Source organism: Crassostrea angulata, chromosome 4, assembly GCF_025612915.1.
Source record: "Crassostrea angulata isolate pt1a10 chromosome 4, ASM2561291v2, whole genome shotgun sequence".
Lineage (NCBI taxonomy): Eukaryota > Metazoa > Mollusca > Bivalvia > Ostreida > Ostreidae > Magallana > Magallana angulata.
Genome location: NC_069114.1, coordinates 14,350,134 through 14,367,074, shown reverse-complemented (window position 1 = coordinate 14,367,074; position 16,941 = coordinate 14,350,134). Strand labels below are relative to the sequence as shown.

At 34.5% G+C, this 16,941-nt stretch overlaps 1 protein-coding gene across 1 annotated transcript in view; it reads right to left on the bottom strand.

The window, feature by feature from the left end:
• Positions 1–6,327, bottom strand: part of LOC128179884 (serine/threonine-protein phosphatase 6 regulatory ankyrin repeat subunit B-like) — a 32,425-nt gene extending 26,098 nt beyond the window's left edge. Inside the window, exon 1 of the mRNA XM_052847570.1 lies at positions 6,013–6,327. Within this exon, the coding sequence (XP_052703530.1) occupies positions 6,013–6,148 (136 nt within the window). The 5' untranslated portion in view covers positions 6,149–6,327. The remainder of the gene's footprint in view (positions 1–6,012) is intronic.
• Positions 6,328–16,941: the final 10,614 nt, after the last annotated feature.

Genomic DNA, 16,941 nt, shown 5'->3' with positions numbered 1-16,941 from the left:
GCCGAAACACTATTGCTGTTGTACAGCTAAATCTAATGAGCGAGGAAGTGAGCATATCTCTCAAATCCTTATTGACATAGTCGGCATTTAAGAGCAAAAAGCACTGCTGTCTTTGTCTTAAATATCTGTCTTTTTTTTTACATGAGTCCCGGATTGTCTTAAAGCCGGACTTCATTTGTCCCATATCCAAAATGCCCGTGTTATATGACGGGCGCAAAACGGAAAATTGGCGAATGATGTAAACGGTGTAATACAAACATGAAGACAAATATTTTTGTAGTATAACCATGGTAAGAGATTAGAAATTACAAAAGACACTTTTCTTTATTAGCTGTGCCAAAGTTCCTTTTTAGGTTTATTTATTATTATATATTTATAGGTTTTCAATACAAAGATAAGACTGCAGCATCGGGCATATAACTGCATGACTTATGATTTGCATGTACTTCTAACCTAACATTTTAAAAAAAAAATACAACTATATTGTATTCTTAGGGACCATGATTTGAACAATCATTAACCTACACTATCGGAAGATGACTTAATTCCAATTAGAGCTTTTCTGACCAAATAGTTTTGGAGAAACAGATTTTTAAAGATTTCTCTATATATTCCTATGTAAAAATTTGATTGCCCAATCCTACCCTTTGGGGACCACGATTTGAACAAACTTGAGTCTATACTATTTGAGGATGCCTCAACACAAGTTTAAGCTTTTCTGTCCAAATAGTTTTTGAGAATAAGATTTTTAAAGACTTTCTCTATACACTCCTATGTAAAAATCCATCCCCCATTGTGGCCCCATCCTACCCCCGGGGACCAAGATTTGAACAAACTGGAATCAACACTACCTAAGGATGCTTTAGTACATATTACAGCTTTTCTGGCCTTATAGTTTTGAGAAGAAGATATTTGAAAAAAATCAAAAAACAAATTTTCAATATATCTTAATTATCTCCCCTTGAAAGAGGGTGTGGCCCTTCATTTGAACAAACTTGAATCCCCTTCACCTATTGATGCTTTGTGACAAGTTTGGTTGAAATCTCCCCAGTGGTTTTTAAGAACAAGATGAAAATGAGAAAAGTTTACAACAACGCCAACCACAACGCCAACGCCGAAAGACAACGGACAAATTTTGATCAGAAAAGCTCACTTGAGCTTTTAGCTCGGGTGAGCTAAATAGCACATGCCATAATAATGAATGCACATGCCATAATGATAACTCCACGTCACATAATGATGATTGCATATCACATAATGCCATATGCCCATCACATAATGCAAGATGCACATGCCATGATAATAAATGCACATCACATAAGTACACCACATAAAGATAAAGCACAGCACACCACCTTATGATACAAGGACACCACATAACTAACACTACTGGCTCTAAAAACCCCTGTCCGTATGAAAATCCCCTGTCTTCCCCTGTCATCCCCTGTGTTTTCACTGCCATCCCCTGTACATCCCCTGTGTGCCACTGTACAGAGCCCCTGTATACCCTGTCATCCCCTGTGCGCCACTGTACACAACCCCTGTGTGCCACTGTAAGCCCCTCTCACCCCCTGTACGCCCCTGTCATCCCATGTAAGCCACTGTATACCCCTGTGCATGCCCCTGACATCCCCTGTACTGTTTTTTACTGTTCGCTAAGTAAATGAAAAGCTTTTAATTAATTCGGATTTTTAAAAATTTATATTAAGCATTCATGTTTTAGACGGTGCTTGTTTTTCTTTGCATTTCATAGAGGGCAATATTACAAACGTAAATAATTTTGTCTCAACATTGACACAAATCAAGATATACTTGTATACCGATAAACCGCTTTTTTTATTACATGCATTAAGTTTATACAAATGACCGTGTTCTGTAATTTGTATAAAAAAAAAAGAAAGAAAGAAAAATAAGTGGAGGAGTGCGTGAAATCTGCAATGTTCTGTGCCCTGTATAACATGATCAGCACGTGCAGATAACCACACACCGATCGAAATGATGAAATGATATATTTTGAATGTTTTGACCAGTGTAATGATGCATAGAATTAAACAGCCTTAATGAAGTTCATGTAAATCGCTGATAATTGCTGTCAGTATTGTTTTTTTATAAATCATGAGAGAGAGAGAAAGAGAGAGAGAGAGTTGATTTTTTTCGGAAAGGGGGATTAGACCGGTCCATTGACACTTTTAACTTCTATCAGCTAGTGTGCATTTTCCAGTTGAGTTATCTATATGCATTATTCTATAGAATTGTCCTCATGCATATACACTGTAGAGCAATGATACCGTTAATGGATGATTTAATGCGTGACTGTATGCAAATGCCGGTAACGGGGTACCATTTAATTATACACACATGTATTATCTTAAACAATGGTCTGGGTTTCGGATCAGAAAAATATCAGGCATTTATTTAAATTTTATTTCATTTGAAAAATGAAAAATATAAAAGAGCAATATACAGTTTTAATTCATATCACTGTGCCAAATAATGTTCTGAATTTAAAGCTCTTCAATCATTTCATGTTTGAAATTCTCAGAACTGAAAAATTGAAATTTTCAATTTCTTGTTTCTTTACTTGGCAGACTGGGAAAAAAGTTCATTAGGTGTGTTTGAACAACATATTGCATTATTGTGTAGCATTATCGAGCATCCAGACCTGAGAACGTGTGTGTATATACAAGTACACGTGTGTCTGTCACCTCATTGCTATTAATCTCGCTGCCGTGCACTGCAAATTGGCAAGAAGGGCTGTATACAGTATATAGCTATTATATAATCACTGACCGACCATTCAGATCTGAGGAACTGTGTGTATATATACGTGTACACGTGTGTCTATCATCTCTTGCTACCGTGAACTGCAAATTGTCAAGAAGGGCTGTGTACAGTAGCTATTATATAATCACTGACCGAGTGAAATAATGTCAACATCTTCTCCTTTGAAAACTGTAGCTTCAATCAGCTAGTTGTTAAGCATGTGTCTTCAAGTATTTTGATCAATTGATCTGGTCTAGTATAAAACATTGATGTATTAAAAATCAATATGACAGCTCTAAGTTAATCTAAATAATTATAGAAAATTGGTTATGAAAATTAATTAGGATTGCATGTTTACATATTAGGAAATTAATTCCCGATTAAACTATTAGTAACTTTTCATTAAAAATCAATGCAATCTCTCTCTCTCTCTCTCTCTCTCTCTTTCTCTCTCTCTCTCTCTCTCTCTCTCTCTCTCTCTCTCTCTCTCTCTCTCTCTCTCTCTCTCTGTATAAACTCCTTAGGCTACATGTAAAGAACACACTAGTTCTACATTTACATGTATGTTGTGTATGTTCTGACCAGGGCTGCGGAATGATAAAGAATAGGTAATAAAAATTAGGATTGCATTTTTACTAGGAAATTAATTTCAGGGTAAACTATATAATTAATAAATTTAATTCAAAATCAATGCAAACTCTCTCTTTCTCTCTCTCTCTTTCTTTCTCTCTCTCTCTCTCCAATTAGCCGGTCAGAAACGTATTGAACAAACATAATGAAATAATTTCTTAGGCAAATTTATATAAGCTATTGAAGCTTTATTTTGCTATGCACGGGAAATTAATAAAGGTATAACAAAGAACTTGGTTAGAAAAAAGAAGAAAGGTGTACTCTATCGTTACATAGCTGATTATAAATTCTATATTCTGACTGATTTATTGGTTTTAGTTCGCTCCTATATGTTTAGATATATACAAAATTAAAAACCATGTGCCGCGCTTGATCTTAGTCTCTAGTGTGTTGTTTATTACCAAGAATCATATGATTCAAAGGCTTAAGATATTCATAAGTAAAGTGTACATATATCTGTAGACAATTCAAAAAAAAGAATAATTCACTCTAGGTTGTATTCTTATGTCTTTTTTTTCAAACATTAGGGAGTAGCGATGTTCCCGAGCTCCAAAGGACAACATGCACTGAGGCTTGAACACCTAATATAAAAAATAATTCCCGCCTTCACCTGAGGTTTACCACCCGGTGAATCTCAAATCTTTTTTTGTTAGCATGATTATTAAAGTATCAATAAATTATCAACTAAAACATGTGATTTCTAAAATTACGATAACAGTGTGTCTTGTGATTCGGCGCTGTTGAGTGCAAATATAGCTCAAAATATAACACATGTGATTTCAATAGCTGAATTAAGAAAATGATATTAAAAAAAAAGTCAAAAGCCGTACAGGGGATGTCAGGGGCATGCACAGGGGTATACAGTGGCTTACAGGGGATAACAGGGGCGTACAGGGGGTGACAGGGGCTTACAGTGGCACACAGGGGGATGTGTACAGGGGCGCACAGGGGATGACAGGGTACACAGGGGTTCTGTACAGTGGCACACAGGGGATGTACAGGGGATGACAGTGAAAACACAGGGGGTGACAGGGGAAGACAGGGGATTTTCATACGGACAGGGGTTTTTAGAGCCAGTAGTGTAATAATGCACGGTACATAATGATATTAGCACGTAATGAATTTAGTTTTGCCATAATAAGACACTCTAGGCGTTCCATAGAAAAGTATGTACTGTGTATAATACTCCTAAAATCTATGTGCCTAATTGTTGTCCCTTATTTAACTGTGTAAATATGTTTAAGTTATTAAGCTGACGTAGAGGGATGTGCAGTCAAATAATTTATATGGATGGTAAAATTTGCATGTAACTTGTCAATTGTTCTATTTGTAGCAGTCTCTTTGGTATTAACCCCCCCCCCCCCTTCACTACACAGGTGAAGTCGCTTGTGACTAGTGGTAACCCCTCGACCCCCAGAAGGTGGCAAAAGTTCAGCTAGAGCCGAGTTCGTTGCAAGCAACGAGGGGGTCTTCCGTTACAGCTTCAAGTCAAGAAAGGATTGTCAATCAGTCTTTATAAAACCCCTCTCTTCTCCTTACACTTGCCAGGGACTTACATATATTGATAAGAGATCTTTCCAAACTACCTTAACTTATGACCAATCAGGGCTTTAGAAAATCAATTTGAACTCTTGAAAATTAGTCCATGCGTATTTTCTATGCATAAATTTAACTCCCAGACTGCAGAGCATTGAAGAGTTAGATTTCACGTAAAACAGATAAAGGGATGTCTGTGATAAGTTGGGTATATATTTAGACAAGAAAAGTATTGACTGCGACTTTATTACGCACAGGGAGCTATTGCCCAAAAGCAAAAAGAAAGCGGGTATGCACGTCTTCATGTGAAGTTTTTAACTCCCATGTTATGCAATATCCAAACAATACTATATTACAGTTAGATTTATAAGATAATGAAAAACAACTTTTCCAGCGACATCATTATCGTAGCATGTATCGTTTTTTAGTTATACAGCAAAGACTTTCCAGGTGCCAAGATCCCTTATTTAAGCGGCAAGCCCCCTTTATCTGGTCTCAAATGAAAGCCCTTTAATTTAAAAACAACTTTTTTCTATATGCATTTAGAAAATAATTCAAACTAAAACGTTACGAAGCAAAAACATGAGTAACAATTAGCAAAATTTTTAAAATTTAGATATCGATTATATACTTCAAGAGGTACAATTGAAAAAAAAATACAAAAATCAGAGAAAAACATTCAAAGTGTCAATTTTAAAGATTTCTAACTTTAGATGATTTGCTGTGGACCATTTCGGAGCCTTGGCCGGAAACAAATGCGTCTTAAATTTTGAATAAAAGGGGAATAACTCGAACCCGGAAGTTACTATTTCTCATCTTTTCGTGACTTAAAAACTAAATCTAGTTTACAATACACCTTGAAAATTTGAATGAAATCGGATGACAAACAAAACAGTTATTAAAGTTTTAAAAAACGTCTAGAAGAAGAATAACAAAAACGAACAATTACCATCAGAATCAATAAAAGGTCTTCCGTTCGAAACTGAAGACCTTAATAAATGTGTTTTGAACCATGTTTTGCTTGGTTAAATCACTCACATGAATACCAAAGTTAACAGTGAATAGTTTGAAAGGGTAAGATACCTTCTCTAGGTTGCTTGGTTTCCTGGGTTCCACTGTTTTGCAGTGTCAGTTTGTCTTGAGCAGTCAAACGCTTCTTCGCTCTCTTTGCTTGTGTTGAAGGCACAGCTCCTCCTGAAGACTTGCGCTTACGAAGCATTTCTTTGAAATGTTTACAATAGAACAAAAACGAACCCGTTAGATCATTTGACGTGAAATTAGAGGACGTCTGGAAAGTACATGTAAAAGTTATTTGTATCTTATTTATAAGTATAACGTTTTAAATAGATTATCAATAGTGTTGGAAAAATGAATACATTTATAATGTGTTGACTTTGGCAATTTGTTGCCGTGTTATTATTATAAAACTTTTATAATATAATTTAAAAGACTAATAGTATACTTGATACGGCCAAAAATCTGCCCCTGTCGCAACCACTATTGAAAAAAGAATTAGTGGTTGCGAATGTCATTTTAATGTCATCATAAGAAGCACTTTGCAACCACTATTCAATATATGGCCTTACTGAAATAATCCTTTCAATAGAAGTTGGGAATGATTTCATATATTAAATTAACTTTGCAACCTATATGTAAACAAAAGTGGTAAGAAAGACGATGTTAATAACTTTGTATTTGTTTGAAAAAGATGTTAGAATGAAAGAAATAGACTTGATTAACGACCTATTCAAAATACACATTTTTGGTATCATAGATTAGCATTTTATACTAGTGGATAATAAAATTTTGATAATGACACCTTTATCACAATTTCAATTCTCTGCATAAACTTACCGATATAATAAGTTCTTGCAGATTTATTAATGTATAATATGTGTGTCATTGTCTCATTCTATAGATTATGACAATTGTAAATAATTTGTAATAGGGAGATTACCTAGTCATTTTTACATGTAGATAATGAAAAACAATTGTTGGTACATTGATTGTATTAGCTCGTAATAATATTAACTTATGCACCATCACCCTGAATTTTATAATTTAATAAGATTTGTTTTAAGCTAATTACAAAGTAAAAAAAAGCTAGCTGTTTTCATGAACATTCATGAACATTGTTTATTCAATTTAGAATTTTACAAACTCGATGGGGTCGAAGAGCAAAAATATGAGACCCTCAACACCGTTAAAAGTACCCCAGTAACTGAAGTTGACACTTTTGCCAAGTGCAGTGCAGTGCTTCTACAAGAAAGCGGGCAGTGATCCCGGAGTTTGCATTAGCAGATCATAATCTCAGTGTTTAGAATTTGAAGACCAATCGGAAAGGATACACGAAGATTAACAATTAACATTAGATTTTACGGTGCTAGAGAATTCGTCTGGAACTGCATCCGTCGTGTGCAGCACGAACGTGGGGAAGGAAATGTTGGCGAATACGGAACATATATAAGGTTGTGGCCCGCTGTGGGCCGTAAGGTAAAACGGAGGATAGTATTGCCGTATTCCCGAAGGTCCACCAGTTTACAGTTCCAGTGAAATAAACAGGCAATTGATGCAGGGTTCCACATTTATTGGACGAGACTCAACGATGGAAACATTATAGCAATTTAACAGACAGACATGTAACAAACAAGTCGGATATGACCAGTAGTGGCCTCCGGACTCAAGATTCTGGGCGAATCGGACGTGGCCGAGGCTGACTGCCGTATTCCAGACTGTCGATTGACAATTGTACAAAACTATACATAAGAATCTGAACAATGAGTATAGGTGATGCCATAAGTAAGCTGAGTGAAAGGTTCACAGATATGGAATATTTAATAAACTCAATGAGTCTTTGATGTCCAAGAAATGAAAAACTGATAATTGCACAATATTGTTTTAAGGGATTAGCAGTCCTTGAGACTTGGCACTCTGTCTCTTTGAAACCGCATACAGAGTCCGAAAAGTGTCAATCACTAAAAAAATAAGTGACTTTGTAAGAAATAAACTGTGAGAAAATATTACAAAGCAGACGTTAAAGGGACTTGGACACGATTTGAGATTAAAAATTTTATTTTTATTTTTTTTATGTATAAAATGGTTCACTTGTGCATTTTAAATGATTGACCAAAATATTAAATGTTAAAGTAAAGTTACAAGCGAGATACAGAGGTAAGAATTGATAGTTATTTAAACAAAGCTCGAGTCTTATAGTTGTTTACAAAAAATGTAATGTAGAATTTTACCATTTCTTAGACAAAATGACATGCAAATTTTTTAAAAACTACTTCAATATCTTCATAAATACTATTATCAACAAAACAAAGTTACATTTGATTAAACCTTACACCATCACAATACATATATGTGAAAAATGACAATATTCGAGATTTGTTTACAAAACAAAGAATTATGAACTCTGTAACTTGCTTATAACTTGATATTTGAGTTTCAAATTTTGACATAGTATTATAAACTTCTATATTTTTTAGTATAAACATTGAAAATGGAATAACAAAATTTGAAAATGTTTAGTTAAATCGTGTCCAAGTCCCTTTAATTTTAAAAGTTAAGTCCAAAATAAAGTTAAAACTGAACAGTGAATTTTGCACGGGATGATATCAAATTTGATTTTTTTCTCCTTTTAATCGGCTTGTACAATTAATTTTTAACGAAATAACACTTTTAAAAGGCTAATTAATAGTTTTGGTGCAGTTTCTTATTATTAAGATCTTCCGTTTCCAACGGAAGACCTTATTGTTTTCGTACTGTTTCTTATTGAGGTCTTCCGTTTCTAGCGGAAGACCTTATTGTATCCATACTGTTTATTATAATTCTTTTCCCAAAATTTTATGCACGCAATATCTTGAAAATTAATCGACCGATCTCAACAATGTTTTCTCAGGTGATGGGACATTATCTGAATTTTATATATCATTGATTGTTTTGTTGTTGGCACTTCCGGTCTTGATTAAAGGCCGATTTTCTAATTTTTAACGTATTTTGTGCAGAGCTGATCTCAGAAACTATCAGAGATATGACTATGACTATGACATTTTAGAAAAGGTAGGCTATAGATTGAAGTTGTGCACTATTATTGTATTTTACGCCAGTGGTGCAATTTTTTTTACCTCGCCTAGGCTCGAAAATTGGGTACGAATTTTCATAAAAAAATTTGCATATGTTTTTATCTGTATCTTTTTACAAGTTGATATTTTGTTAAAACATATATAACAAAAGTGGTAAAAAATTAAATGTTCTTTCCAACAAAATCAAAAAAAGGGCTGGCCTTTTTATTTAGGGGCCAAGCGACTCGTAAAGTCTATTACGAATAACTTAAAAACGATAAAGATTTTGTGATGCATTATAGAAGCAAAGTTGTTGATCGTAACAATATATATCAGGAAAAATCGTTGCAACGCCCAGTTATTACGTAATAAGGGATTTGTACGTGCCAAAGTACTTAAACTTTGACGCAATATATCTAGAGAGGGAGACATATTTTGTTATGCATTGTAGAAGAGAAAATGCTTGCATTGATGATTCTTATCAATTCCACAATTTCTCAGAGATGGCTCAATAGTTTTTTTGTAAATTTTCAGGAGTGATAGAAAAAAATATTATCTCGAGTATCAATTTTTCATTTTTTTTAAAGTTCATTTCCTGTCGTCCACTTCCTGGTCATCAACAGAAAGAGTGTGACATTGAGATCTGAAAAATGATAAGGACTTGAGCCTTCATACTAAGTAGGATTATAGACCTATAGTTGTATATGTCATTTAATTATTTTGTTTTATTTGTCATAACTTTCGATCGTCACCGGGAGCACTTCAAAAAAAAATCTTTTGCATTTAATTTGTTTTATATAGAATTGAAATACAGGTAATAATCCTAACATATGTCATCTATCCGATGTTAAATTAAAAAAAAATCTACTTCCGGTGAGATATCTCAAATATCTCAGAAAGCGTTTTTTGAATAAATGTTTTACCCACGAGATCTCAGAAAGTCAAAAGATCAATACACGAAACTTAAATAGATAAAAACCATTCGATAGAAAATGCATATAATCGCTTTTATTTTGTCAACCGTCACTTCCAGTCCCCACCGCAAGGGTTCAAACAAATCAAGCTGTTTGAAAATAAGACATAATCGTTACGAGTAACGAAATCTAGTATGTTTCTCTAATTTTACTAAAAGGGGAATAATTCGAAGCTGGATAGGAAATTCAATCGATAGAATACATAATGTCAACATCGCAAGGCATGTTATCATATCTTAAATACTCAAAACAATCGGTGTATAAACGAGCAAAATATTAAGATAAAAAAAGAAGATTCAAATCAGACTTTTTTTCAGAATAATAGTAAGGTTGTACGATTAAATTGGGAGGATTTTATTACCAGACCAGTAGGCTTTGAAATGCAAATACACTATCCATGATACAAAATGTTTAAATGGGCATGGTCACGATTTTGGTCAATTTTTTTTTACTGTTTTTATCATTATTAATGCTTTAGGATTGCATTTCTAATGATAAATTGAAATTTGAGAGTCAGTCCCAGATTTACAAGCAAGATGCATGGCTCACAATTCTTTGTCTTGTAAACAAGGCTCGTGTCCTGTTTTTGTTTACATAGGTTCAATATATCGGTATAAAATCTTTTTTCAATCTGATTTGTCTATCTTATTATTCATTTCAAGCATAAATAACAGTCCCTAACAATTAACATATTTATGTTGGGTCTAAAACTGGAATCTTCACTTCAACATTCAAAATGTAATCAAAAGCACTGTTTACATAACAAAGAATTGTAAGCTCTGTAACTATCCAATAACTCACCAAATGACTCTCAAATGCAAAGTTTGGTTGCCTATTAGAATTGCCTCACTGAAGCATTGTTAACATTAAAATCGGGAGAAAAAAATGTTGATCAAAAATCGGAACCATGCCCCTTTAAAGACCTGGAAGGGCTAATGGCATTGAAAAGTATGGAACACCTAAATTGTCTAATCATAGCAAAATTAAATTCGTTAAGTGCTTATATCATTATGTAGTGTGCTTTAATCGTTCAGTGGTGTCCTTCGTCAATTATGTGATAGGCATTCATTATTATGGCATGTGCATTCATTATCAAGTATTGCATATTTAGCCATGTGTGATCTGCATTTGGCATTATGTGTCTTTACATAATGTGTTTAGCATCATTATGTGACATGGTTTTTTCTTTAAGCGATGAATGTTTTTGTTCATCACGTCATGTTCAAACATCTTTATGTTACATGTATGTACAAACTCTATTATGTGGTGTACAAACTTCTTATGATAAAGAACAAAGTCACGTGACAATTTTTAAAATTAACAGTTGGCTGACGTAGATCCAGCGGCAAAATTCAAAACTGATATTTATCTTCCTAATTTGTTTACAAACTTTACGGGTGCAAACGTAAATGGGCTAACGATGCAAAACTCTTACTGACACATACTTTTTTTTAAGAAAGTGGATCTCATCTGCCACGCACTTTAAATCACTTGCTTCGACAACATATGGCGGATTTGCAGATTAAATATAAAACGTAAAAATTAAAATAAATAGACAAATCATGAACCTCGTATCACACTGCCGAAACACTATTGCTGTTGTACAGCTAAATCTAATGAGCGAGGAAGTGAGCATATCTCTCAAATCCTTATTGACATAGTCGGCATTTAAGAGCAAAAAGCACTGCTGTCTTTGTCTTAAATATCTGTCTTTTTTTTTACATGAGTCCCGGATTGTCTTAAAGCCGGACTTCATTTGTCCCATATCCAAAATGCCCGTGTTATATGACGGGCGCAAAACGGAAAATTGGCGAATGATGTAAACGGTGTAATACAAACATGAAGACAAATATTTTTGTAGTATAACCATGGTAAGAGATTAGAAATTACAAAAGACACTTTTCTTTATTAGCTGTGCCAAAGTTCCTTTTTAGGTTTATTTATTATTATATATTTATAGGTTTTCAATACAAAGATAAGACTGCAGCATCGGGCATATAACTGCATGACTTATGATTTGCATGTACTTCTAACCTAACATTTTAAAAAAAAAATACAACTATATTGTATTCTTAGGGACCATGATTTGAACAATCATTAACCTACACTATCGGAAGATGACTTAATTCCAATTAGAGCTTTTCTGACCAAATAGTTTTGGAGAAACAGATTTTTAAAGATTTCTCTATATATTCCTATGTAAAAATTTGATTGCCCAATCCTACCCTTTGGGGACCACGATTTGAACAAACTTGAGTCTATACTATTTGAGGATGCCTCAACACAAGTTTAAGCTTTTCTGTCCAAATAGTTTTTGAGAATAAGATTTTTAAAGACTTTCTCTATACACTCCTATGTAAAAATCCATCCCCCATTGTGGCCCCATCCTACCCCCGGGGACCAAGATTTGAACAAACTGGAATCAACACTACCTAAGGATGCTTTAGTACATATTACAGCTTTTCTGGCCTTATAGTTTTGAGAAGAAGATATTTGAAAAAAATCAAAAAACAAATTTTCAATATATCTTAATTATCTCCCCTTGAAAGAGGGTGTGGCCCTTCATTTGAACAACATACACCACATAAAGATAAAGCACAGCACACCACCTTATGATACAAGGACACCACATAACTAACACTACTGGCTCTAAAAACCCCTGTCCGTATGAAAATCCCCTGTCTTCCCCTGTCACCCCCTGTGTTTTCACTGCCATCCCCTGTACATCCCCTGTGTGCCACTGTACAGAGCCCCTGTATACCCTGTCATCCCCTGTGCGCCACTGTACACAACCCCTGTGTGCCACTGTAAGCCCCTGTCACCCCCTGTACGCCCCTGTCATCCCCTGTAAGCCACTGTATACCCCTGTGCATGCCCCTGACATCCCCTGTACTGTTTTTTACTGTTCGCTAAGTAAATAAAAAGCTGTTAATTAATTCGGATTTTTAAAAATTTATATTAAGCATTCATGTTTTAGACGGTGCTTGTTTTTCTTTGCATTTCATAGAGGGCAATATTACAAACGTAAATAATTTTGTCTCAACATTGACACAAATCAAGATATACTTGTATACCGATAAACCGCTTTTTTTATTACATGCATTAAGTTTATACAAATGACCGTGTTCTGTAATTTGTATAAAAAAAAAGAAAGAAAGAAAAATAAGTGGAGGAGTGCGTGAAATCTGCAATGTTCTGTGCCCTGTATAACATGATCAGCACGTGCAGATAACCACACACCGATCGAAATGATGAAATGATATATTTTGAATGTTTTGACCAGTGTAATGATGCATAGAATTAAACAGCCTTAATGAAGTTCATGTAAATCGCTGATAATTGCTGTCAGTATTGTTTTTTTTATAAATCATGAGAGAGAGAGAAAGAGAGAGAGAGAGAGAGTTGATTTTTTTCGGAAAGGGGGATTAGACCGGTCCATTGACACTTTTAACTTCTATCAGCTAGTGTGCATTTTCCAGTTGAGTTATCTATATGCATTATTCTATAGAATTGTCCTCATGCATATACACTGTAGAGCAATGATACCGTTAATGGATGATTTAATGCGTGACTGTATGCAAATGCCGGTAACGGGGTACCATTTAATTATACACACATGTATTATCTTAAACAATGGTCTGGGTTTCGGATCAGAAAAATATCAGGCATTTATTTAAATTTTATTTCATTTGAAAAATGAAAAATATAAAAGAGCAATATACAGTTTTAATTAATATCACTGTGCCAAATAATGTTCTGAATTTAAAGCTCTTCAATCATTTCATGTTTGAAATTCTCAGAACTGAAAAATTGAAATTTTCAATTTCTTGTTTCTTTACTTGGCAGACTGGGAAAAAAGTTCATAAGGTGTGTTTGAACAACATATTGCATTATTGTGTAGCATTATCGAGCATCCAGACCTGAGAACGTGTGTGTATATACAAGTACACGTGTGTCTGTCACCTCATTGTTATTAATCTCGCTGCCGTGCACTGCAAATTGGCAAGAAGGGCTGTATACAGTATATAGCTATTATATAATCACTGACCGACCATTCAGATCTGAGGAACTGTGTGTATATATACGTGTACACGTGTGTCTATCATCTCTTGCTACCGTGAACTGCAAATTGTCAAGAAGGGCTGTGTACAGTAGCTATTATATAATCACTGACCGAGTGAAATAATGTCAACATCTTCTCCTTTGAAAACTGTAGCTTCAATCAGCTAGTTGTTAAGCATGTGTCTTCAAGTATTTTGATCAATTGATCTGGTCTAGTATAAAACATTGATGTATTAAAAATCAATATGACAGCTCTAAGTTAATCTAAATAATTATAGAAAATTGGTTATGAAAATTAATTAGGATTGCATGTTTACATATTAGGAAATTAATTCCCGATTAAACTATTAGTAACTTTTCATTAAAAATCAATGCAATCTCTCTCTCTCTCTCTCTCTCTCTCTCTCTCTCTCTCTCTCTCTCTCTCTCTCTGTATAAACTCCTTAGGCTACATGTAAAGAACACACTAGTTCTACATTTACATGTATGTTGTGTATGTTCTGACCAGGGCTGCGGAATGATAAAGAATAGGTAATAAAAATTAGGATTGCATTTTTACTAGGAAATTAATTCCAGGGTAAACTATATAATTAATAAATTTAATTCAAAATCAATGCAAACTCTCTCTTTCTCTCTCTCTCTCTCTTTCTTTCTCTCTCTCTCCAATTAGCCGGTCAGAAACGTATTGAACAAACATAATGAACTAATTTCTTAGGCAAATTTATATAAGCTATTGAAGCTTTATTTTGCTATGCACGGGAAATTAATAAAGGTATAACAAAGAACTTGGTTAGAAAAAAGAAGAAAGGTGTACTCTATCGTTACATAGCTGATTATAAATTCTATATTCTGACTGATTTATTGGTTTTAGTTCGCTCCTATATGTTTAGATATATACAAAATTAAAAACCATGTGCCGCTCTTGATCTTAGTCTCTAGTGTGTTGTTTATTACCAAGAATCATATGATTCAAAGGCTTAAGATATTCATAAGTAAAGTGTACATATATCTGTAGACAATTCAAAAAAATGAATAATTCACTCTAGGTTGTATTCTTATGTCTTTTTTTCGAACATTAGGGAGTAGCGATGTTCCCGAGCTCCAAAGGACAACATGCACTGAGGCTTGAACACCTAATATAAAAAATAATTCCCGCCTTCACCTGAGGTTTACCACCAGGTGAATCTCAAATCTTTTTTTGTTAGCATGATTATTAAAGTATCAATAAATTATCAACTAAAACATGTGATTTCTAAAATTACGATAACAGTGTGTCTTGTGATTCGGCGCTGTTGAGTGCAAATATAGCTCAAAATATGACACATGTGATTTCAATAGCTGAATTAAGAAAATGATATTAAAAAAAAAAGTCAAAAGCCGTACAGGGGATGTCAGGGGCATGCACAGGGGTATACAGTGGCTTACAGGGGATGACAGGGGCGTACAGGGGGTGACAGGGGCTTACAGTGGCACACAGGGGGATGTGTACAGGGGCGCACAGGGGATGACAGGGTACACAGGGGTTCTGTACAGTGGCACACAGGGGATGTACAGGGGATGACAGTGAAAACACAGGGGGTGACAGGGGAAGACAGGGGATTTTCATACGGACAGGGGTTTTTAGAGCCAGTAGTGTAATAATGCACGGTACATAATGATATTAGCACGTAATGAATTTATTTTTGCCATAATAAGACACTCTAGGCGTTCCATAGAAAAGTATGTACTGTGTATAATACTCCTAAAATCTATGTGCCTAATTGTTGTCCCTTATTTAACTGTGTAAATAGGTTTAAGTTATTAAGCTGACGTAGAGGGATGTGCAGTCAAATAATTTATATGGATGGTAAAATTTGCATGTAACTTGTCAATTTTTCTATTTGTAGCAGTCTCTTTGGTATTAACCCCCCCCCCCTTCACTACACAGGTGAAGTCGCTTGTGACTAGTGGTAACCCCTTGACCCCCAGAAGGTGGCAAAAGTTCAGCTAGAGCCGAGTTCGTTGCAAGCAACGAGGGGGTCTTCCGTTACAGCTTCAAGTCAAGAAAGGATTGTCAATCAGTCTTTATAAAACCCCTCTCTTCTCCTTACACTTGCCAGGGACTTACATATATTGATAAGAGATCTTTCCAAACTACCTTAACTTATGACCAATCAGGGCTTTAGAAAATCAATTTGAACTCTTGAAAATTAGTCCATGCGTATTTTCTATGCATAAATTTAACTCCCAGACTGCAGAGCATTGAAGAGTTAGATTTCACGTAAAACAGATAAAGGGATGTCTGTGATAAGTTGGGTATATATTTAGACAAGAAAAGTATTGACTGCGACTTTATTACGCACAGGGAGCTATTGCCCAAAAGCAAAAAGAAAGCGGGTATGCACGTTATGCAATATCCAAACAATACTATATTACAGTTAGATTTATAAGATAATGAAAAACAACTTTTCCAGCGACATCATTATCGTAGCATGTATCGTTCTTTAGTTATACAGCAAAGACTTTCCAGGTGCCAAGATCCCTTATTTAAGCGGCAAGCCCCCTTTATCTGGTCTCAAATGAAAGCCCTTTAATTTAAAAACAACTTTTTTCTATATGCATTTAGAAAATAATTCAAACTAAAACGTTACGAAGCAAAAACATGAGTAACAATTAGCAAAATTTTTAAAATTTAGATATCGATTATATACTTCAAGAGGTACAATTGAAAAAAAAAATACAAAAATCAGAGAAAAACATTCAAAGTGTCAATTTTAAAGATTTCTCAAATTTAGATATCGATTATATACTTCAAGAGGTACAATTGAAAAAAAAAATACAAAAATCAGAGAAAAACATTCAAAGTGTCAATTTTAAAGATTTCTAACTTTAGATGATTTGCTGTGGACCATTTCGGAGCCTTGGCCGGA